Raw genomic sequence first — 27,008 nt, forward strand, 5'->3', positions numbered from 1 at the left:
TACGCATAACTTATGTAACTCTATAAATATTTTAATGAGTTGTCGAATACAACAAATCTACTTAATTCTAATTAAATTTTTTGCTTACACCTAAAATGAACTGATAATAAGTATCCATCATAAAACAATTTAACATCGTAGATACAACTAGATACGTACCAAAAAATTGTGTCAAGTTGTTTTTATTTGAAATACGTAAAATTAAATACATGAAAAGTTATATGTATGTAAGTATACTGCAGTGTGTGCAGTTGTTTGATAATTGGAAAAGTGTGTCACTTGGGAAGCACTGATACATAATCTACACAACATTATTATCTGCTATTTATATGTGATATCTAAAGATGCGTTTATTAAATAAATTAGCAGAAACAACCTGGGAATATGATTTATATAATTATGTATTTTTTTAGTTTACCATATAGCCGTCGTATTGTAAGCAATACTAAACTAAATGCAATATCCTATCATCTATATTCTACAATCTACATCCTACTCCGCAAACGTGATTGTATGTACATTGTCAAATAGTGTGCTTCCGTCAAAGCCTAGGCATTACATATCGTCACTTGGACAATATATATTATAATAGCGTTACAAAACTCTAGAATATCATGACGACTATCATACCTTGTTCGCTTGTTCTCTCGAACGGTTCACCGGTTGTAATCAAGGAACTAGGTTAAATGAACAACAAATTCGGAGAAATTTGGCGCTGCAAACAGGCATATGTCGAAATGAACTCGACCCTGGTAATAAACCCAATAGTTGATCTCCCAGGATCCCTACTCCTCTATAAATAACTACATAGTGGACTTCAACTATATATGCTGCCGATATATTATACACATTACACATTGTGCACAGCGTACGTAACGGTGGATTAAAATCTGCCTCGTTTGTTTGAGTGCGGAGATGTCCATACCTCTGAACATATTGTTAAGACATTCATCTCGTATGCCTTCCTTAAAGTACTTTCTGCCATTCACCAAACTGCTGATAATGCGCTAGCATGGATTGAGGTACCACCGGTTGCTCGACATATTGATAAATCTGATTATGAGCTTATTTAAATATTGCCTATACATTTTTAAATACATATGGCGCAGACGTTGTTGATGAACAACGTTATTTGAATGCTTTATAAATTTAACATATATACACAATATAAAATATATTAATAAAGTCTTGCTGATATTACTAAAAATCGAAGGAATTCCTAACCGGTAAAACGAAGACCAAAAAAAATCATAAAAAAATAATATATTCTTTGATAATATTTTCTAAATACCTAAGAAATTCAACCGTTACAATATTATTACGAAAGGAATGTTATGGAAGGGTTAACTTTCCTCTTATCTACTTGATAGACTCGTATTTTAATAAACTTGATCATCGTTATTATATTATAATTCAAACGTACCTACCCCTAATGAAACAAACAAGCCCTACAATGAATCTTTAGGTTTACTTCAAATCTAGAAACACATATTTTAGTTATCAACTTCCAGATTGAACATGTTCAGTTAATACTACGAATGAGATTGATTAATGGGAATGGATTTAAATTTTATAACGACCTGAGACTCACAAAGAGATAGATGACAGTGTGAAATTCTGTCTTTTCGAGTAAATGAATGATTATAATAATCAAATAATAAACAGCTGATATGTTATAATATAATACACAATAGTAATAAACTTATATAATGTACCTAGCGTAATAGCGGCTGTATACGTGCATGGATTTACTTTCACGAATAGTGTGTATTTTAAACTATCGCGATAATAACTGTTTACACGTAAAAGTGCTGTCTCGCCAATCTCATGCTTCAAGAGTAAGCGAGACGCGTTGCTGTGAACCTCAAGATGAGTCTGCGCGGTGTAGTTCGTTTTTTACCGGTAGATTCGCCACTATCGTTCTACTGCGCAGGCGCAGATATCGCACAATCCAATTGTTACGTGAAAATTCAGAAGTTTCTGAACTTTTTTGATCCATGCATGCAATCTTGCAATTTGCACGATGATACGTGTTTACAGTTGTATTTTTTTATATGGACGCGATAATACGTACTGTCAGCAATAAATCGGGGTGTTGTATTAAGACAAGTTGTGTTCCTCTAGACCAGCGGTGCCCAATCCGCAGCTCGCGAGCAACAAGCTCGCGGCTCGCGTATTCGCGTAAGCGCGCAGGGTACGTCGGCGGCAATCACCACTGGCTTTCCGTAACCAAATCAAGAGCTGCTACAATTGCTTCATTCAAGATTGCACATATACTTGCAATGCACAAAAAATCCTACCTTATCCTTTATCCTGTACCTATTGTTTTTAATTTGTAGTAGATTAGAAGTAGTAATCAACAGTAATAGTGTAATATTATTGTATTTTCTTTTACACATTGTGCTGATTTAAAAAAAAAAAAAAGGTCATCGTCCTATGTGTGGCTCGCCTAATTTTTTTAAATTCTTAACTTGCTTGAGATAGACTAAAAGTTGGGCACCACTGCTCTAGACAATTTCCAGTTTTAAGCATTCCTTCAGAATAATAGTATATTTAGCAAATTTTCGAATTGAAAATATTTTTTATAAGTCAAAGTAAATATTAAATAATCATTCATTATCAAGCCTCTTTAACACTGATAGATAGTAATACCGGGGGTGGAAGACGAACTCACATGTCTTCGAGGTAGATGTCCCGATCCGGTATCAATTCGGGCTGCAGAGTAAGTGTGACGTCGGGACAAACAGGATAAATTATAACACCGATTCTAGATTTAAAATCCTGCGCAGGACAACAATTTATTTAAGTTAAAACATGGGCAAACATCGATAATTTTACAATATAGGCTAAAACGAGGGTCTTACATTAACACAACACTAGCGTTACATTTGGGATCGATTTATTATCGTCATCCCGCACACGAACACTGGTTTGCTTTGATGGCAACTATATGGATTATTATTCACACGACAACGATAAGGGGTGTCGATTTTTCTAAGATATGATAACTTTTGATCGATTATTTTTAACGCGAGGATCCTAACTGAAACACGTGTTAAAGGTATCCGCCCCTCCGAGGACGGCGGGGGAATGTTTTTGCCAGCTTCACTGCCAGATCGGAACTGACCCTGACTTTCAAAAAATATCGAAAAAAAATTAACGGCGAGGGGTACTCGATATCCCAGGGGTGCGGGCGGGTTGTTTGTCACAGCTTACTGTAAATTTTTGGGCGCGCATCGGCCGGAGAGGCTTTTCTTAGAAGTTATCGGTCGAGCCGGGACACTATCCCGCACGGCAGAAGAACCAAACTTTCGGTCGGGGTCCTCCTGACTTTGATTAAATTGCGGATTTGGAATTTGAAACTGTCGTGCCGGGTTATTTTCTTTTTTGTCTGGTAACAAGCCTCCCTACTCCAATTTGTTTCAAATTTTATATCAGCGATCATGTAAAGCGAATGGAATGTGGTTATAGGGCAAAGAAAATTTTTCTAATACAGCGCGCGATTTAGGCGGGTTTGCGTTGGTAATACATTGATAGGTTTTCATTAGGTCGTTTGTTCGATCCGCGAGCGGGATGCTCAACGGATTATGAGTCTCGTGCCGTCGGAGACGCCATTTCGTCTTGCGAGATTTTTCTCGGCAAGTGCCAACGATTCTGGAGGGTAGCCGGATCTGGTAGGGTGTCGTCACGTCATAGGCTTCTTTCGGCTGCTGCAGCAGTCAGGGTTGGGTTGCCTATTCAGGGGTAGGCGGAGGGTTGCGGAGATCAGGTGTCGTTCGGCGGGAGGTGCAATTTGGACGTGTGCTGGGGTGTGGCGACTCCGTCGCAAGATTGACGCAGGGATGCGAAGACAGAGCTGAGTTCTCGTGCTAGGGGTCGTAGAGCAGGGGGGGGGGCGGCCTAAACTGGGAAGTTGTACCCTGGACTTTTCCAGGACCTCCAGCGTCGGTGGTCCCCGGCAGATGCTAGTAGACGGGGGGTGGCTGCAGCATCGTAGGAACGTCCGTTCTGTGAGAACCCACGTTCATGGCATTTTCGGGTTTCGTTGCACTCGATTTCTTTTCATGGTCGTTAACATCGTTTTAACTTTTGAAGGCTTGCGTTTATTTTTTTTTTAAACACTGCGTATGAAGTTGAACACCCCTGGTTTTGATTTTTATCGTGTTAGGTTTACGCGCGAATTCGTTCTTACTGGGTTTGTCTCGTAATTTTCACTTTGTTTTAACGGTAGCGTGGGCGAAATATATTTTTGTTTAGGGTTTTTTTTTAATAGGGCGCCAGAGAATTTATTTTTATTTTTAAAATTCACAAAACTATGGGTTTGACGTCACACACTTGGGTTTCTCAGGGCCGTGGTTCCCGAAGTCGCATTGACTTCGTTCGCCTCACGCATGGGCGACAGTATAATACCGGGGGTGGAAGACGAACTCACATGTCTTCGAAGTAGATGTCCCGATCCGGTATCAATTCGGGCTGCAGAGTAAGTGTGACGTCGGGACAAACAGGATAAATTATAACACCGATTCTAGATTTAAAATCCTGCGCAGGACAACAATTTATTTAAGTTAAAACATGGGCAAACATCGATAATTTTACAATATAGGCTAAAACGAGGGTCTTACATTAACACAACACTAGCGTTACATTTGGGATCGATTTATTATCGTCATCCCGCACACGAACACTGGTTTGCTTTGATGGCAACTATATGGATTATTATTCACACGACAACGATAAGGGGTGTCGATTTTTCTAAGATATGATAACTTTTGATCGATTATTTTTAACGCGAGGATCCTAACTGAAACACGTGTTAAAGGTATCCGCCCCTCCGAGGACGGCGGGGGAATGTTTTTGCCTGCTTCACTGCCAGATCGGAACTGACCCTGACTTTCAAAAAATATCGAAAAAAAATTAACGGCGAGGGGTACTCGATATCCCAGGGGTGCGGGCGGGTTGTTTGTCACAGCTTACTGTAAATTTTTGGGCGCGCATCGGCCGGAGAGGCTTTTCTTAGAAGTTATCGGTCGAGCCGGGACACTATCCCGCACGGCAGAAGAACCAAACTTTCGGTCGGGGTCCTCCTGACTTTGATTAAATTGCGGATTTGGAATTTGAAACTGTCGTGCCGGGTTATTTTCTTTTTTGTCTGGTAACAATAGCTACTGTGTTTTAGCAATTTCAGGCTTTTGACTAGGTAAAATATGAATGCTATTTAACTGTATATATCCTGCTAACATCACACGTCCCATATCTATAAACGTGTCAAGCATTAAGTGAGTAGGCAATGTATGTCACTATTAAATTTAATAATTATCAAATAATTTCCTACAAATAATATTTCAATACATCGCACTCCCGCAACTAAACTGCCACAATCCAAGAAAACGGCAACAGAGAAAATCAGCTTTGAACGGTTTTTTTTAATTGCATTTGATGGCTTAGAGACGTGAATTTTTTCCTACATGACTATGAAACGTAGTACTTAACTCAAAATACGTAAGTCTGAACTTGTGGTGGTTTAATTTCGGGGGTGCGATATGACTGATTAATAAAATTGAATTGATTATATTATTATAATCCGATATATCGAGGGTATATTGACAGAACGCACTATTTCAGTTATTCTGTTTTAAATGCCAAAATGTATACACTTTTTCGCTCTAAGTCCTGGTAAAACGCACAAAGGCAGAGGATATAATGGCGAGAAAATAGAAACATTATTAAATAATATTATTTTTTTTTATTGTGATAGAAAGCATGATAATGACCTAGTGCGTTCTGCGTATACAAAATACAGGATTTGTAACATGTCGTATATTGTGTTTTCCATAAAGGTTAGTCTTTATAATGTAAAAAAAAATGTTTTTAAATCATGAAAAAATCAACGTGGGAGAACGCTTTGAAAAAAAAATTAAAGTCCTTTTTGCGATTATCTCAGAACTTGTTTTAATGAGTTAATGCTTTCTGTCAGTATACCGTCGATATAACCTACGATATACAACCGAAATGAAACATAAAGTGGTGTAGACACTGGAGTTGGTAACATCATATAAATGGCAACTCAGGTCGACTCGATTATTAAATAAAAACAAGATTATTTTGCGACTAACTTATTAAGATCTCTGAATAAATTAAATCAAGGGTACGTAAAACAACATCGTAAACAAGTTAGTCTTCGTTTATATGCGCAATTTTCTTTACTCAACACATTCTTATTATCTTTACAAAAAATGCCATTAGGAGCACCTTTTGTCCCCAAAATTGTACTGTAATAATATGTTCTCACTGCATTCGCACCTGTATACCGAATTGTATGTCTCTTGTCATTCGTTGACAGTTAAACACATGAATGGTAATATGATTAATCAATACGTCTCTAAAAACATTAATATATGTATATAATGTTTGTAGGTATATTGCGAGATTTAACACGCGACTCACTTCTTTGGAGACGGCCGCTCTACTAACCAGGCTGCCGTGGATACAGCGATAAAAATACCCATAAAATAATAAGTCATCATTAGATGAAAGCATTCAACGACATACATTTTATGATTTTTGAAGTTATACTTCTTTTGGGACGTAGTGAAATTGAGAAACCGTTACGGAAGTGGAAATGAAGTTGCCGCGTATGGTTCACCTCGTCATAAATAGCTTCGTTCCGTTTTTCTATTGAAAATAATACCATATTTAAAATTTCTCTTTCCCATTGTTTAGGTAAATTATTTTGTAATTGTTAAACGATGACAAAAATATGAAAACTAGACAAAATAAATTCAATAACTATAAAAACAAAAATAATATAATTTAATGTCTCTGCAATTAGCGAATATGTGATTTTTAGAGCCCGTGATTTTTCCCGATATGGTAACACTGGAGTCTAGTCTGACATTAAATTTTTCTTACTAAACGTCGTAAACGTCAAATGACAATTTTCAGAGATGCCATCATGGGAAATAGATTAGAAATAATATTACATAATATTATATAGAATGATTAAAACTAATATCACCATTTTCAAGTTATTTATAATAATTTTATTTAACAATACAACAACAATAACTGTGTATATAAATACATATCATTCTTATTTGATTATGCTTTTTAATCAAAACCAACTTTATTGATTATATTTAAATATCTTTTATCGTATTTTCTACATACATTTTTTTGTTTTGTTACGCCAAAGAAGTATAACTTCTAACATCGATTTTTTTATTGTAGGTACCTACCTAATTAGTTATTTTTCGTTTAAATGTTTTTATATTTGTACCTACCTATGCATTTACATATTATTTATTGATTATTCTTTTGATTGAACTAAGAGATTATACCTATTTATGTACCTACTGAATAACGCGTACTTTCTATAGTTGAAGTCAAGGTTGACGAATATCGAAATGTAATTTTGTCGAAAATATTTATCGGAAATGCATCTTTTTTTAAAAGCTAGAATGTCCCTTTTTTAGATTTTATTCGAACTTATTGAATTATGTTTATGCGAATTTAAGTTAATGGAGTGAACATAACGATTCCAACAAAACGCGAACATTTTTGTTTGCGTTTGGCAATTTTGTCGCTCGGCGAGATTGAATAAAACGCACGATTTTAAGGATGAATACAAACTGCCTAGTTAATTATTATTGTTATACGTATATTATGCAAAGGTATTCGAATGTTCAGAGGAATTGCTGAGTCTCATCTTAACCCAGTTTTCGAATAAAGCTAATAATAGGCCTTAACCAACGATTAAAGAAAACACGTTCTGGAAAAAAAACCTCAAATCAATGTGGGTTCCTAAAATAACCACCATACATTTCTTTAGAGTTGTATATATTTATTTGTTTCTTATTTTAGAGTTTTACATGGCAAGTACACATACCTACTGTTTTTCAATTTGTGTATGGACCTAGACCAAGTGGCTAACATCCATTTTTCGTAAAAACAGAAATCTGTTAACACCAAATGGTGGCGCTTTTAACAGTAGACTGTAATTTGAAGGTGATGGTGGATTGGTAGATTACGGATCTAGGGGGGGGGTTACATATGATGCCAGATACTGACCTTTATGTTGAGAGGGCTGGCGCGAGCTGGGGCCGGTTCGGTGTCCACGCACTCACGCACTGGTAAACGGACGGTACATTTTGGTTTTGGGATGATATATTATGAGGTTGATGAATGATGATGATATGTTCAGGATGGATGATATAGCCGCGATGTTCACTCAAACCGTAACAGTTTTAGGGTAACGAAGGTCAAACAGATACGTATTGAGTCACTCGGTAGTTAACGACGGCTACGCTATTAACAAACTCGCACACGACCGCTTTCTTGATGTAACTTGAGCTTTTTGAAACATACATTAGAGTTACATTCAGGTAGAACTCGAATTTACATGTTCCAGTTTCCGGGTCAGCTTTCTCGTTATTCGGCTATCGATCCGTGTATGATTCGTGTAAACTATTTATACTAACTACGTTTTATCTCAGGTTCTTCAAGTTCCGCTGATCAAAAAACGATCGGCTGTGTTCTCAATTATGGTATATGACATGACTAACTAATTAATTGTAACAGACGTCAGCCATTTTGTTTATACCCGTGCATGTCATCCGCATTGGCAAAGATTTGAACTGACGTATAAGTATTGTTCTCGGTTGGGTATATTTTTTCGTGTCCGGAAATTTGTACGTATGCAGTTCACCGTATCACACTTCACCGTGAAATGTTGTATCAGAAATATATAGTTGTATATTAAAGACCGTCCAACCTCTTTGGCTCGTATAATAGGTACTGAAATAAAATTCATATCTGATTAAAACACGGTTCTTGTCGGTTTACGTTTACAGGAAGCCAGCGACAAAGAAATTTTGAAAATAGCCGAAATGGGTACTGGATTATTATTGTTTTTCTTTTAGAATTATCAATAACCATGTCCTTGTTTTTTCGTACAAGGTGGTTGTTAGTAATTTTGAACAATCACAAATACCCAGGCTTTGAGAAAAATACATAAATATTGTGTCCTCGCCGGGAATCGAACCTAGAGCTCTAGGATGGAAGGTCAGTTCCTTACACACTGCACCACGAGACCCGCTCAGATTATTATTGTAAGGTTATGTTAGGTTTTCATTCAAGGCAAAATTCATACCAAAATCAGCTATGAAAATTGTATCAATGTTCATATTGAATCTAATAAAATTGGATAAATTATAGTATACGGTCTTCTTTTTCCAATGAGACAGCTCACGGCGAACTGTGCTACGGTGAAACGTACAATTTACATTTAACCATATTTTTTAACAGGGCGCTATTAATTAATATTATGCTAACTAGGGCATCAGCTCATAGTTTGTAGTAACTCGGATAGATCAGACTATATGTACTCAATATAGATCGCTCGGCATAATTATGTTTCATGAAGTTCTACCACTTCGATTAGTTCTTTGAGTATATGTTAGGTTTAAGCCAGTGATATCTGGAAAATTCACATAATATTTTTCAATATATTTATATTTGTACCCAGAACATGAACCCAATAAGATGAGCAGGTGGTTAACATCCATTTCTCGTAAAACGTATTTGCTTAGAAATCTCTTTGTGCGACAGCGAAATTCCTGATCAGATTTTAGAAAAACTGAAAAAAATAGCTAGATAATGTAACGTACTTATAAAGTGTACTATAAATATAACACTGTATATTATTATATGGTAAAAGCTATTGGCGTGATATTTGCATAATAATGTGGTAAGCTGCTATAAAATTTATTTACATTCATATTATACCGATGATAAAGTTTTCCGGAAAACATCATGTCCACTACAGAATACATATCTAATTATGCATGTATGAGTAGGTATTTATTACAGTTAATAAAATTTATTCCCGGAATCCAAAAATAAAACTGTGCGAAAATTTACCCGCCGTTTTTTTCTTTTTTTGATGGCGTACAAAATTTATCGACGCTTCTAATAATTCATGTGAGTGTGTGTATTTTTTTTTTGTATTTCGTAAAATACGTAGAATTGTAGCTGTGGTACAAATAAATACACAAAGCTTAAGCCGACTCGCATCAAAGCTCCATTATAAATAACTTTTGCGAATATTAAACAAAACGCTCCTTTTTTCGGTGTGAATATTAAAATCTCTTTGATCTTGTTCACAAAGCATAATAATTATTGTGATCCCCGTTTTGTCTCTACATTAGCTTCAAATAAACCGAATCGATTTTCATACAAAGAGTTGAAAGTTACTGTGGCTCAGCGAATTCGCTCAATTATTGCTATATCTGCGCAGTGTACTCTTTATATATTATAATCTAACCGGTGCCGCCATAATATTTTTACCTGGAATTATAATAATTTACTTTCTCCCACGCTTTATTATTTTACTGAAAGTACACAGAAACCTCACTGTGAACACATTTCATTTTGTTAAAAGTACTATTTTCATAATTCTTGGTTACTTAATTTGATTTTTGTATCCATCAGATACATATATATTTACATTTACCTACTTCAAACTACTGTTTTCTTTTACTAATATATTATATCATGCATTGGCATATTGTTTGACTCAACCTTCTAGATCTCTGCATGCAAGCAATCTTTTAGGGTTCATCATGAGAAGTTCAGCCATTCAAGAATCCAAAATTTGGATTCATTTAATGTATTACGTATACTTTACTCTAGGTGTCGTCAGTATGCAATATTCATAAATATAAGTCCTTTCGAGGTTTCCTACAAGCTTTTTTTAGAGCTTTTATTTAAAAATCGTCGACATCTTTATTTGAACCTACATAATTTATAAATAATTTCCTCAAGCAAGTGTGAAAATTTGCCGGTGATTTTTCATCAAGGCACGCTCGCTTTGACGATGTTTACTCTCTTGAAGCCAGTAGATTACTTCTGCTGTTAGTCATGTATCCTGCTTTTACTTAGTATGGTGTATAGAGAATTAGAACTATGTAGTTGAAAACTGTTTTTTCGTCTCATGTTTTCAGGCACCAATAGCGAGGACTATGTAGCTGGTCAATGCGCTTTTTAGAGACGTAGATATTCTGCAGGATCATTTTTGTTACAAAAAAATATGTCATTCTTTATTTTTAGCCGTTGATTCAGACATTCTCTCTCTCTCACCCCTGCGACCGTTAAGGCCGGTTAAGGAAATATCCATAGCAACTGTCCATATAATAATATTACAACTGAATTTACAAGCTTTTTACATTTTCACGTCTCAATTCCTATGAGCGTATGATGAAATCGACCAAAAATGAACCCCGCGATCCACACATTGGATATGCCTGAAATGATATATAATTGACCGCGATACTTGAAAAACATTAGAATTATTATAGAACACGTGAATTGCGTCGGTTTAGTGTAGAACTATAATTAATAATAATATTATATTAGACATAGATACAACTACCTCCAAAAATATTTTCTGAAAATGACTTGGATTTAATAGTTAAACTTTAAAAAAGACTTTCGAATTCGAACTATTTTTTCATGTGTATTGAAAATTGCCGCGTTTTCTCAAAATACGATTAACAAAATGAAAACTATAAAACTACCCGCGTACATATAAATAGGAATCTCGTAATATCAGTAATCATTACTTGCAAAATTTAGAGCATTGCTATTTCTTTGAGCTGATAAAGTCAGTGGCGTCTCATTTTCCTTCGTTCGAATAAATTGTCAACTTACGATTCCTAAAAAAATAAAAAAATAAATAAAGTTTTTATCAATTTTATTTTCAACTAGATACATTACCTAACCGGTGTATTGTGAGCGATTGGAACATGTGCGACAATATTTCCTTATAATTGAAAATCACAAATTCTACAGGACAGTTTAATTTGAATCTCTTTATCAATAGAATCATTATAAAAAAAAATTAATGTCTGACTATCAAAAAGACACTATGACTTGCAACATTACAGTGACTTTAAAATAAATATAATTATTTGTTATCTTTACAACTGTTGAATGTAAGTTGTCAAACCCGATGAATTCGATCTGACCATTATTTTTAGATTAAATACCTAGTATCACCTCTGAAGAGAGGAGAGGAAGCTTCAGGTACTCTTTTTCGCTTAGTGGGCTGAATGAGGACATTGTCTGATATTAAGTTACTTCGGAGAGATAAAGAGGATCGGATGGTTGCATTGAGAATGACGACATCAAAGGCTGACTAGAATATTGCTATGTCTCGTAGTCAACCCTGCTCATATATCTATGAGTCGATAATGGTTACGGGATCTTTGGGTTCCGAAGTGATGACACTTTTGGATGTGTCAATAGGTATTTTGTGTTACTTTATTTTATGATTCAACATTATACAACAATTATCCAATAATAAATAATCCAATATTATTTTCAGAGCAACATGGTGATGATAATAATACTAGCGTTAATTCATATTACAAACGTAATATGTAAAATATTACTGATTCAAAATTACAAAGCTAATAGGGGATAAAAAATCTTAAAATACGTTATTTATAATGTCAAATTGTTTACATTAAAAATAATTAAAAAGTGTGTCATCAATAGTTATTTCGTAGCGTAATTAGGTATGATATTATTTTTATTGTAAGTGAAAAATATAATACCTATGCTATGACATAACCTAAGTACAAGAATATATAGAAAGAAGATATTATTATCCAACTATGTGTAGCTATTATCTGTAAGTACTAACTCGAACTACAACCATCAGTTATTCGGAGTAATTGGGATAAGAGTACCCCAGATAATGATACCTTCAAAAAAACTTCTTTGTTGTTTTCAATTCCGTTACAGTAAAGCTAACCTAAAAATTGTTCTATTAAAATTAATAATAAATAAAATGTCTTTATTTTTTAGGTAAAAGAAAGCAAAATACACTGCACTATTAAACTTAAACTGGCTTCACAACAGTGAATTTTAAGGTTACTTTTCAGTTTATTTCATCTCACTGTAACTCATATCTTTGTCATTGAGCTTTTTCAGACTTTTGCTATCGCACTCACATGTATTAGTTCACACATTTAATGAAACTCATTTAATTTTTATTTCAAAATGCCCTCCTGCAAAGTTCCAAAGTTAGTTATGTCGTTTTGGATATATTATATACTTAAGTATATGTTTGGATTAGGTATATTACAGAATAAAAAAATATGGTGTACACCCTCTTAGGCACGCCAGTGGGTCAGTTTGACAGAGAATGCTTTTGCGCTTGCCAACCCACTCTATCCTGACACGGCCCTTCTGCATTCTTCATGCTCGTTTCTCGCAATTTGCAAGCACGAGCTCGTCCCAGTCGCTCACATGTGTAGATGCTTCTATCACGCCCTTACATTATTCACTCACTCGCTTCATCTCTATCTTCCTTCAATGGATTCTACTAGCAGCAAATTCCTACTGTATTATAGTGTTCGTATATTTTTACTAACCTTATGTTAACTTCACTTTGACTTTATATGTAAGTATATATTATATCGAAAGTGCTCATCCAGAAGAGTGTTTCGTGCCATATTTTTCATAAACTACCGTTAAAATAATTATAATTTCCTGCCAAAGAATAACTTACTCTAGCTAACTACTTTTGGGATGCTGAAGATGATATTCTAAATCATGCCCTAGAAATAACACATTTTTGTCATAGCGTCTTTTTGGGTTAGTAATAGTAAGTAGTTATGTCTGTATTCAAAATGGCAACGGCTTTTTACCTATTTTTCGTAACTACTAAGACGTAAAACTCATTGGACATAATTGATAAATTTTGAATTAAATTAAAATGCCACAGCCTCATATCATAATTTCGATATAATTCGAATAAAGGTCGAAAATTAAAAATGTTGGGTATTTTTTCGAGTTTAGTCTAAATAATGTGTAAACTTTGTAGGAATGACGTATATGTCACTATGAAATCTTGTGTTTTCATTGTTTATAATTATTTTTTTTTGACCACATAAAATATATTAACATCATATTAGATAATTATTTTAAACATCTTCGTATTAAAATTGAGAATAAAGTTATCATTTTTGCTATCGTTCATCAGATATCCGTGGTTCTGGCACTTTACAATTATATTATTTTATCAAGACTTACCAGATTTTCATTTTTTATCTAATTTAACATTAAATCGCATTTTTTTCGATAGAGTTTGTAATTGATTTGTAATTTTGAAGAAATTTCACGTTCCATATTTTCCATGATATATAATGTATATTATTTGACAGTTTAATATTTTCAGTCACAATTTCATTTGTTTTTTTTTTATTCGTCTTTATGTCTATTCAAACAACATAAAATAAATTATTATCTATCAAAGACTTTTCCTGAAATCGATTAACAGTACCTAATATCGATGTTTGACAGAATTATGGTTAAGTGGAATTCTTCTTTATTTAATTTAATACTGTAGTTCCATAGACTTTAGGCAAAAGCGTAATTTTAGATCTTTACAAAATGGAAAATTTATTAAGACCTTTGAAAGTTTATCTCTCATTTAATTAATTCAAAGTCAAGTGTAGAATGTACTGACTAACAAAATGTTTCAATAAAGGTAAAGTTGTTTTCAAAAAGGCAGGAAGTTAGAGTTAATTAGGGATAAATTATTATAAAATAGTTCTTACAAATATAACTAACTTCTGTTCATTACGTTTATTTTAATAAAATCTAATGTATATAATTTCTTTTTTATCATTAATTAAATTCATTAAAACATTTTTAAACACCTATAATTTTACAAGATGAATATAATATTATATGCCGTAAACTGATTTCCAGTTTATTATTTGGTGGTAATTTATACGTTTTAATCCCACTAACGACATCTATACAATTTCATTAAAGAGGTTCTAAATAACGCCGTTTCCTACAAAGAATATCAGGATGTATCTAATTTAATATTATTAATAAGAAATAATAACGAGTTCTCGGAATTCGGTTCCTATTTTGATGGTCTATTATTTAAAAAATATATATATGAAATTGATTTTTCTTACCTAACATACTACCGACATCTACTTTCAGTAATGAAAATTTTTCAGCGGTAAATTACAACAAAAGACTTCCGGTTTGGGTCACAGCTAAAAATACGCTTAAAAACTTTCGCCAAAAAAATCTAGGATGTTTCACATCGCAGGAATACTTAACCCTTTCTCAATACAATACAATATTATATTACACGATATCGGCCCGATTCAGCAAAACTCTCGAAATATATAGGTATTAGGTACATTCTAAGTAAGTAAATAATATTCCTTTATCATTTAAAATTTTAAATTTTACTCTCTTTTGATACTTTAATGCATATTGTTATAATGTAGTACCTAATGTATAAATTAGAATTTAGTGATACCGTTAAATTTGAATATTATGTTTGAAGAAATTACGTTATTTGCATCCATAATAATTTAGAGTTTTTACTTCGAATGTACGAATATTTATTACAGACTATTTGTTATTTCAATAAGACGTTGATACAGTGCATATGCACAGATATTGTTTTATACTTACGATCGACCATGTCACGATATAATTGGCAACCGGGGTCTTAAGATTGTTTTCCTATTTTTTTTATTTTCAACATACTAAATATAGAATTACAGAATAGTATTCATCGTATATTATTCAATTTACGTTTACATGTCAAAATATCATAATAACTAGGATCACATTTAACTTTTTTAACTGTTGCCCTAATTTCGATAAGGCAGTGCCAGCCAACGTTTAGTAGTATCCGGCGTGACTTCAATTCAATGAATAAGAGGTCCCGGTATAATGGGATATAAACTTACCAATGATAATGCATAAAATATTAGGCAATCGAATACACCACACGCCGTGGTTATTCAATTATAATTGCAGTTTAATTGTTTCTCAATTTAGAGAGAAACTTATTCGTATGGAAACATTTGTCGATATCCCAAACTCAAAACAACAGACTTGGAAAAAAATCGTCTTCCTAAATATTAGTATTATTAATTATTGCCAAACTTTGATGGCAATAATAAAACAACATGGAATTACGATTCAATAAATGTGGCACACTAGTATATTATTATATTACTTACCCACCTATTTTTAATTGGATACATAATATTAAGATATTTTAAGTTTTCAGGTCTCGCAGACAAATTGAGATTGTTTTAAAGTTTGCACTAAATACAAATATCAAACCATGTCAAAATCAAAAATGCCTCTTTGAAACAAATACTGTGAATTATTTTTTTTTTATTTTTATTTGTTTCAATCAAAAATGTTGAAAATATTGTTTTATCTGATTTATACATATTAAAATCTAATTGGTTTTAGTTTTGCATTATTCCGTTTGAGTCATTTTTTGCGACTCGGTTCTGTTTTTTGGCATCTTCAGGCACTATGTCCGCTTACCAATTTTTAATATGTATTTTCAATGTATTTTTGAACGAATATAATAATATTTCCAATGAATTTCCCATTATCTAATTTTATTAAATTACTAACACGTTACCTAGTTCCATTGTAAACACCAGAGGTATTAAATAAAAAGAGGGGCAAGTAATCGACTTTCTCATACAACTGAATGAAGCAGGCCAACAATATCCGACAACTTACGAGAAATAGCGACGCGATAAAAAAAAATGCAGGGCATCACGGAGGATTTACTTTGGTCATTATAACGTACCCATATAATTAATAATGTTAACGTTATTTTTGCCGCAAATTGATTACCTGCCTGCCTCACCATACTTTTTCACAAAACTTGCCTGCTTCACCATACTTTCATATAACTTACCACCCCTAGGTAAACACCCTTTAATACTTAGTAGGCAATAAGGTTTTTGCCTTCTTTTATTGCAAGTATTAAATTACTATATAAACAAAAAATAACTGTATTCGTTGCCAATGTGTAGTTGCCATTGGTATATATAGGCATAGTGCCTAAAGATGCCGAATGGCAAAACCCGGCTCACAAAAATGGCTCAAATGGAATAGTACAAAACTTAAATCAATTATAATTTAAATCAAAATTCCATACCCTCCAAGTACCCTCCAGTCGACAGTTTTTTTACAATTTATTTTATAGTTTATTAAAATGGGTATTAAGTAATTTAACCAAACTACACGTTTTTTTCATCGTTCTTTCAATCACTTGTCATTGTAGGCAACCCTTGTACACGGAACAAGTGTTTTTCCATTGTTTTTTCGATTACCGTCTTTATAAGAATTTATAAGAATGCTTCTTCTTCTTCCAAATGATCACAGTCGAACGTTGATGTCAATCGAAGCAATTTTCGTTTTCTTTTACACAATGAGCAACATGGTTTTCTCATTAAATGCAATGTTGTCATCTTGACATTCTGAAATCAGAAGCGTCTCGCTTAACACTCAATCTTTTACAAACAATTCAATTGATCTCAATCAGAAACAATTTAACTTTGTAAACAAATCGAAATAGGTACGAGGTGAAAGTATAATTTCGGAATATTTATTAAGTAGTGTAAATAAAATATTTGCACGTTTTTAAAGAGTATAATATATTCATAAAAAAGACACTGCTTATTTTATAACAAACACATAATTCTGGTATTTAAATTGGAATAGTCACTGATCTTTATCTGTTTTAACATTATTGAAAAAAATATATATTATAATATTTGTAGAATAGGCAGAGTGATAGTGAAGCTTACGAACAGATCAGGCAAAATATCTCGAAAACCACTTGCTAAGGTACCACGACTTCACGATGATATATCAAAAATAAATAAGTTAATGTCACAACTCACAATCATAATACATGTCATAAAGAATAATTGAAAATAAAGTTTATTAAGAAGTATCCATTATCTAACAATTTACTCTTTACAATTGAAATTATTGGTTTATGATATGTTCGCAATTAAAATATGATATTCAAATCAACCATTGTAATTGTAATAAATATATAGTAAATAATATGTCAATCGTAATCCACCTCATTTGAACCGTAGCAAAAAAACTAGTTGATCATTGGTCCAAAATACAAGGTGCAAGACGTTAGCTACTTTAACTCCTTTGAGTGACTAACACGGCAAATACACCATAGCAAGTCCCTCGGTTTCAATTTTCGTTTCACTTCGATTTCCATTGAACGAGCTTACACCTATGGCTAAAGTAGTATACTTAATTATAAAAGTGGACCGACATGTACATAATAAATTTAGAAGAAATTCGTAACAACTACCTATTACATTTTGTTCCTTCTTATGGAGTCTTGTCACCTCAAATAAAATGTGATTATTCACGTGTTTATTGCTTAATTTAAATTTATTCTTACAGGAGTTTTAAATATTTTAGTGATAAATATAACATTATATAATATTATTATATAAATCAAAATTTAATACTATTCAAATAATATATCGTCGAACAATACATAAATTTGACACCCTTTTTAATAAATTATATTGCTTACTATAATGCTATATTTATATAATTTCTATATTAATTTTATTGGGAATATAATATCATCAGACACATATTTATAATATTATGTTCTTATGTAGGATATAACTTATATAAGTATATACATAATACTTATATATATATATAATACTTAGGTCTTGTTTTTACATGATAAACTACAGGCATCAGTCTTTTTTATTTACAATCGTATTTCAACCATCGAAAATTACTAAACAATATAACATAATAATAATTGGCCTCTTATATCAGTAATCTTCTAGCAGCTAGACGACAAAATAATACATAATATAGTGTATTATAATATTATTAATATTAAGTAAGTAGGTAGGGTGAATAAAAATATTTTTTCGAGCTTTGCTTACATGCCATCTATTGTATTCATTATTCTTGTAATTAAAGCATTCTCAATTCGTGTATTTAATTTTGGCGCTTGCACGCTCAGTACAAGTTTGGTCCTAGCCCTTGGCAATCGTAATGGTAGCATGGTCATTTTCTCTGCATTAGGATCTTCTTCTGCCCTCTTTGTTTCCAAAGCACGCTGGGCAGCCATCCTCCACCAGGTTCTAGCGAGTGGAAGAGGGGCGGCTGCAGCGTGGCGCTTGGCACACAGGGCACATGACATTGGATCATTGGGTCCATCACTGCATGCTTGACATCCTCGATGGACGCGAGAAGACCAAGCTTGAGTTGGCGCTGCTATTCTTTCCATCTGAATAACGACAGGAATCAATGGACTTCATGGTAAATTGTTTCAAAGCACTCTTTACTATTTGCTTTGTAAATTAGATCATTAATCAAGCGTTATCAATGTCAGTGGCGCAACCAAGACTTCATAAAAGTAAGTAAATATTTTAAATGTAATAGTACCTATTCATAGTGTAAATTCATGGTAGAAACACATCAGGTATATTATTAAAAATAAAACAAAATATGTTGTAGGCACTTAACCAACATAATAGCGATCAAAACCGGTTTCGTATGCTTAAAAAAAACATTGTTAACCGATACAATACTGAATATATGTATTTTTTAATTTTATTACTTAATTCGAAATGTGTTCTAATTTTTGTTATAATCAATTGAAATTTCACATTCCGGATTTTCATTGGGAATAAGAATATTCACATTTATTTGCTTACTTAAATACTACAATAATTTTAAAGATAAATGTTTTATTTTACGTTTTTTTGCGTCATTTCTCGGTGGAAAGACATGATGTTGAAATACAATTATGATAATGTTGTATGATGAAATCGGTCATGGTTTCATAAGATAGTATTTATAATTGTAATAAATATAACTAACATAATAAGTATGTATTTATTATTTCTTTCGTTAAGAAATGTTTAAATTTAAACATTCCAATATCCCAAATTCCTTTCCCGTGTGCTTCACGTACTGAATAAAAGATTTTTCGTCGTCAACAAAACTTCATATTTTCGTTGTTGCCTTAACGAAGTAGGTAACTCAATAATAATTTAGCCATGATGATAGAATGATAACTTGTTGCGCCACTGATCAACACAACACATTTACTTATATATGCTACTCGTCACAAAGAGTTTCAAATAAAGCTTTTGTGAACAATAAAAATTATTTGACAAACGATACGGAAATTCAGCCGAATAATATGAGGGAAATTAAATTGTAAGCTTTGTTATCGTTGTAAATTTATAATTTTAAATATCATACTATTGATATATTTTGAGTAAAGGTGTAGCACACCTGTAAGTATGCATTATTACTTCATATATAACATTTAAAACATGACTAATCATAGAATCTTCATGGATTTGTAATATAGAAGTCAGCTGTATCATTTTAAAGATATCCACGCCGCTGTGGAGTCTAATCATAATGAACATAATCGTTCAGCTGTCTAAAAAGTCGAGTAGGTACCTCTATTCAACACGCTCTAAAAGAAAGTATTTTTACTAAACACACGTTGTCAAAATGATAAAAGTATCGTCTTGAGAGTGTTTTAGATTGAGCCATAATTTGACAAAGTTACCCCAAAGCAAAAATCAAATAAATAAATTCGAATTTATAGGAGGCTTTTAGTGCTCTAGGAGTATTTTTTCAGTATTTTTATGAACACAAGTAGTACGACATAAATGTAAATTATCATTTCACATCTAAATGGAACATAAGGACCTCCCTTCCGCTGAGTAGAAAAGGGGGTTATATCAATGGAACTTTTTTGGATTTGTTAACAGAAAGTATTGTTAGCGAAACATGCATTAAAAAAACGACACGTCATTTTTTGACACGACTACTAACCACACCTACGGCTTTATAAACACATTCACATCATCACATCACATTCAGTCGATAATATTTTCTTAAAAACACTATATCAGCGCCCGGCAACCTATGCCACGCGTACCACTAGGTGGCACGCAAAATGATTTTTGATGGCACGCCTGACAATGACGATTTATTAAAATTTTCGGTACTTTTCGGTAATTTAAAGGTTTTTTTCATATTTTCCAAATTTATAAAAGTTTGTGGACATTTTAAGTATTAGCTTTATAATAACTGATATAATGCATTATATATTATCAACTTTGCAGATGTATTTCATAAACAGGTTTTAAGGATTTACAAAAACACTCACCCATGTTTAAATATTATATTTTGCAGCGTGACATTAAAGACAGTTACAAAAAAAGAATATTTTGAATTTTTGAACATTGAGTATATTGAGTATATTGATTTAGAGTTAATCGAATTTAACAATTCTGAAATTTGGCAATTGAACTTAAAAACTGCCAATGATGAAATTATGAAAAACGAAGACAATTATCTTGACATGATAACCAAAACGTGGAATAAACTCCCAGACAGATTTCATTGTATGAAAAAAGTCACATTCGCTCTTTTAGGTGTTTCGGTACAATGTACTACTCTGAGCAAACATTCTCAATTATTATGAAATATATTTATACCCGTATCGAAATCGTTTAACACTTTAACTGAAGAAAATTCGGAAATGTGCATAAAATTAAAAACTTCAAACTATGGAATAAATATTGAGGTGTTAGCTTCCAAAATTGAGCCTCAAGAGAGTGACTAATGTTTAAATATTGTAATTTTTATGATGTTTTTATGTACCGTGTATTATTATAGTCAAATAAAATTGTCTTACAATAGATTATTTCAGTGTCACGCCGATTGTCCAGTACTTTGAATTACCTGTTTTGTGGCACGCCAATGCAGTTGGGTTGCCGACCACTGCACTATATTTTTTTTTTTTTTTTAGAATTATTAATAACCATGTCCTTGCTTTTTCGTACAAGGTGGTTGTTAGTAATTTTGAACAATCACAAACACCCAGGCTTTGAGAAAAACACATAAATTTTTTTGTCATGACCGGGAATCGAACCCAGGAACTCTCGGGTGGAAGGCGAGCGCCTTACCAACTGCACCACGAGATATTATGAATATCTATATTTACATGTTTTTTACACGTGTAATATATTTATCATAAGCTTGTATGCTAAGGTGGTATTTCATTTTCGGAAAAATGATATACTTAAGCAAATCAATATTTTTTTCAATTCATTAAACGATTTAAAAATCCAACATGGATGCATATATAGTAACATAAATCATGAATTATTTTTTTTTGTGTTTACTATCATGCAGCATGCATGTTCTATTTTTAATACGGATATCTATTAATCCTGTTTTAACCGAATTTACAACATGGTTATCATCATTTAAAAGATTTTACCGACCCATATTTACATTGTTATGTTCCCTTCAAAATTTAAAATGATGTTCTTTTCTGAATCAGATTTGAGATTTGTTCATAGTGCACAGTTGGAAGTACTGCGCAAATCACCGAGAAAAATCAAACATGTTTACGAAAAACTAGTATTTTTACTTGACGTGTACCATTTGAGAAAAACTTATGATAATGGATAACGCGATCCGATTTACCAGATTATTACTTCTCAAGTGAAAATACAAACAAAAATATAATATACATATGAAGTACGTATCTTTCGTATTAATTAAAACAAATTTAATACTTGTATGTAGGTACCTATTGCATTTTTTGCGTCAATTTATTCGATAATTTATAACATTTTATAAATCCCACGCGATTGCTGATAATCAGAGCTGGAAATGGAACCGGAAAAGAACCCATTCACAATGAACTTCTTATTTTGGAACCTGAGCTGGAATTAAAAAATTTGATTCCGAATCAAAGGAACCCCGAGCTGGGACCGGACTGGGAAGCTATAAAAAATCTTGCGATTATACAAAATCTGTTTTTTTTAATTGACCTTATATAATTGACCTGAAATAATTGATACTACGATTAAAAAAGAATATCTATCTCGTTTAACTTATTTTAGCATAGAATAGGTACCAATGGCGAGGGGTGGAGGTAGGCTGTTTAGATTCGACATAAAAAGTACACACTAATCATTGTTACACACACTTATTTGTTTTCATTGAACTAAGAATACATTTTGCAGATTTTACTGGTTAGTTTTAAAATTCAATTATACCCTGTCTCAACTAAACCATAAAGTTTAGATATTCTATGGATGATCCTACAAAAAAAGTGCACACTTTTTCAGTCTTGCTTATTTGTTTTCATTGAATTAATAATACATATTACAGTTGGTGTTGGTTAGTTTTTTTTAATTCATTAAGCCCTACTTATGCCAAACGATAATCGATAAAATATATTCCTAAAATTATGTATGTTATAATTGCATAATTTTAGATATTTTGTATATAAACTAGTATTCTTTAACTATTATCGACAATGGCTTGGATTAGGCAGGGCTTAATTGAATTTTAAAAACAAACAAACACTATATGCATACTGTGGTCTTAGTTCAATGAAAACAAATACTTTTGAGTGACAAAGTTTAGTGTTCACTATTTATGTCGGATCATAACAGCCTACCTCCACCCTTCGCTACTGATAGATACCTAAATACTTTAATACAAATCCAATTCAGTATTATGTAGTATTAATAATAATTGTGTAATATAATGTAACCTATAAGTTCTGGTGTTTATATGCTAAGCCTTAAGATGTATAGTAAAAGTAGTTATTACATATCATCTTTTAGAGTCTGGTACCAAAATAAAATTAAAACTACAAAGCTTTTTTTAAACAACCGGGACAGAATCCCAGGACCGAGGTTCAGATTTTCAATATCACAAAACCGAACGCCAAAATCTAACACATGTTTTTTTATTGCTATAGATTATAGAAGAACCTTTAAAAAACTTGCGATACTAACAGCTCTGCTGTTAATATCCAATTTATTTTGTGAGATTCCATTGAAAGTTGTGAACAACATGGTAAACATAAAGCAAACAAAAGGCATTCTTTTGTGCGTCTGACAGTTTATACAAAAGTGTTTCTTTAGAAATAATTTAGAATAGCGTGCGTGTGTTAAACAATAAGGACGTGAAGGGATGAAAATATTCAGTAATTGCGGCCTAAGGACTCATTTGCGTGACGTAATTTTTCAGCATGGTTGAAATCGTAAAACACCTCACCGTCACGATAAACTAGCAATGATTTTATTTAATTACAGACCCTAATAATTTATATTAAATCAGTATTCAACTATTCATAAAACAATTAAAGTGTCGGTTGCAAAGACTGAATATTGGACGAAGGTGAACTATTATAGCAAATGAAAATAATAACAATATATACGAAGATATAAAATATAATTAATATACCTACATACATTATATTATAATAATTATCATGTTTGTTTTTTCAAACTTTTTATTAAAATGGTTCCCTTGATCCTTTGTAGAACTCCCACGGCACACCTAAGCATCGACATAATAATAATTGGACATGGCGCTTCTTATAAACAAAGTACCTACAACCCACACAACAAGTCAAGTCCACACATTTCGTGTAGGTCAAACATCGGTTTACACTCTATGTGTATATCAAAATGTTATTATTTTTTAGCAACAAATATAATTTTAATGTTGTGACCTGATTTATCCCTCCTTCAAACGCTATAAAATTAATTTTAATAAGTAATAATACGAATAATGCATCATATAAGAACAAAACCTCATTTACAAAATGTTGAAAACACTTTAATGTTTTATAGAATTTACTTGGGTGGTGTATTATGATGATTAACCAAACTGGTATATAGTTAATTTGGGCGCCTGAATAGTATCTTCACAAGTGATCTCCTATTGCATCTTAAACGTAACGTGTTCAACCAATGTGTTATACCAACGCTCACGTGTCCATGTCAAACTTGGACTATTAATGTAAGGGAAATTCTAAAAATTACGATTAGTGTAACGTGGCATGGAAAGGTGCATGTTGGTCATAAAAGAAAGATCATAAAAGAAACCAATGGATAAGGAAGAAGACAAGAGTAGGTACGTGATTTGATAGAGGTCGCTAAGCATATGAAATGGCAAAAATCAAGTGGACAACCGCTGGACAAATGCTGTCATACAGTGGTACTCAAGGAACACTAATGGTCCCAGGGATGCCCTAAAACCGCTAAATAGACGAACTCATAAAGTTCATGGATGTATGCTGCAGCAACGAATTAGGAACCGAGAAGAGTGTAGGGAGTAAGCGGAGACCTTCATCCAGCAGTGGATCGAACCCGGCTGATGATGATAATGATAATGATATGAATTTATTTAGACGGTTCTTTTTGACGCTCAACTTGTGTTAAATTCCATGATTTTCAATAATAACACTAGCTTTAGTATGTTAATATTTTTTTACAAAGCTCCTTGTGAATGAATGAAATCGCATTCCTGTTACGACTTCGATCCCTCCAATTTTCCATGAGGCACAGTTATTTTTCATTCTTTTGTATAAGTACTTTAGTGATTTAGTCTATACAAATACGTGCGAATAAAAACACTTGAACGTTATATAAATGTAGGTCATCAGAAGCTCGTATAACATTATGTATCAAATTGAATTTCTAAACAAACTGTTATAATTATTTATCGATGCCAAATCCCGATAGTTCAATTCATTGAGAACTACGCATTGTTGGTTTTCATTTTTGTATTTTTGTTACTTAAAGTTTAACACAAATTTGAAAATTAAATTGTAGGGTATACATACATAGTTACGAAGCAGTGCATTCGATAACAACATAAAGTTCATTTCGCGTAATTTTAAATGGGTTGTTTTTCAATTTAGTTGAAATTAGAAAGCCGATATAGAACATTAAAACAATAAGCAATGTGCTCGCGACACTACGTAAAGCAGTTAATCTAAAATAAGTAGGTAACTAAAAATTCCTCTAGTTTTTAATAGTTACATTGGCTACATTTCTGTGTCTAGATAATATTACATCACATTTATGTACTGAAATATGACTATATTCTAAAACATTAGAGCGAGAGGTTTAAAGAATACTATTTTATGTAATAAAAATACTTTATGCAGTCATCAAATGTTTAAAACAAATATAAAAGATAATAAGGCTTCAAAATGATATAAATAGATTATCTACAACGTTTAAGGAATGTCCAGGAGCATGCTTTAAAAATAGAATAAAAGCTCCATTTTGACCAACGCTGAGCATGTCTTTCCTTAAGCATAACGGGTGTAGTACCAACTCTAGTTTTGTATGAAAATTTTTAAGCTATTTTCTGTGTAGAAAACCGCTAGATTTAACGCCATAATCCAGGTACGTAGTTTGCATTAAAAATGCTAGATCTGGCAAAAAAACACTAAGTAGGCAATACTACGGTTTTAATAAAAACATATTGGTGGATAGTTGAATAAAATTGTGTACTTACCATATTCTAGTGGATTGGTAAATTAGTGGGACAATGTGTATAGTTTTCACTATGTAGGTGCTTACTAACAACGCGGATGAATTTTAATTTCTTAATTGTTTCTTATTATAACCAAATCATGCACATCATAAGTATATCAGCATAAAATTATTATATAAGTGTGCCAGAAAAGTCTTATCAGATGTCTGCGTGCATAACATTTAAAATCTACTTTTCTAGTTTCTGTTATTATTAATTTCACCTGCGAGGTGGATAATCGCCGCCGTGCCTGTCTTGTTTTCTGTTCGCCAGCTGCCTTGTTTCTGGCGGGGGGCGGACGCCTGGTAGGGGGTGCGCCGCCCCCGAAGAGGCCTCTGGCTTCCGCCACGCTAATCATGTACTTGGCGTTCATTCTGATCAGTTCCTGTACATAACACTTATGAATGGTAAATAAAAAGTGCCATTTTTAATAAGTGCTTGGTTTTGTAAAAAAAAATATATCGATGCCTTGAAATATTGATATTTTCTTTCGATATGACGGCCCTACCTACATATACCATATTATATTGTGAAAAATTAATAGCTATATAAAGGAAAGAATATATTTAATACTACTTAGTAGTTTTACTATGGTAAAGTAAAATTATTTAGGTGTCATCAACATCGGCACTATAAATACATATTATATTATTATTATGAGTGTTGGCTACTTCCAAGAGAAGTCTCCGCTCCAATTTGTTTTCCGCCAGCTCCTTCTACTACCTTAGCCCAGGAGGTGCTTTGCCTCTTTTTCC

General features: G+C 32.7%; 1 protein-coding gene across 1 annotated transcript in view; it reads right to left on the reverse strand.

Moving 5' to 3' along the window:
• Nucleotides 1-3,212: 3,212 nt before the first annotated feature.
• LOC147064005 (uncharacterized) overlaps nucleotides 3,213-27,008 on the reverse strand; it is a 64,879-nt gene continuing 41,083 nt past the window's right edge. The window contains exons 13-15 of the mRNA XM_085959133.1: nucleotides 26,477-26,638; nucleotides 18,902-19,150; nucleotides 3,213-3,407 (exon numbers count right to left, since the gene is read on the reverse strand). Coding sequence (XP_085815259.1) covers nucleotides 3,213-3,407; nucleotides 18,902-19,150; nucleotides 26,477-26,638 — 606 coding nt within the window. The remainder of the gene's footprint in view (nucleotides 3,408-18,901; nucleotides 19,151-26,476; nucleotides 26,639-27,008) is intronic.

This window comes from Rhyacophila brunnea, unplaced genomic scaffold (assembly GCF_057557595.1).
Source record: "Rhyacophila brunnea isolate RB1 unplaced genomic scaffold, BYU_Rbru_1.0 scaffold_8, whole genome shotgun sequence".
NCBI classification, from domain to species: Eukaryota; Metazoa; Arthropoda; class Insecta; order Trichoptera; family Rhyacophilidae; genus Rhyacophila; species Rhyacophila brunnea.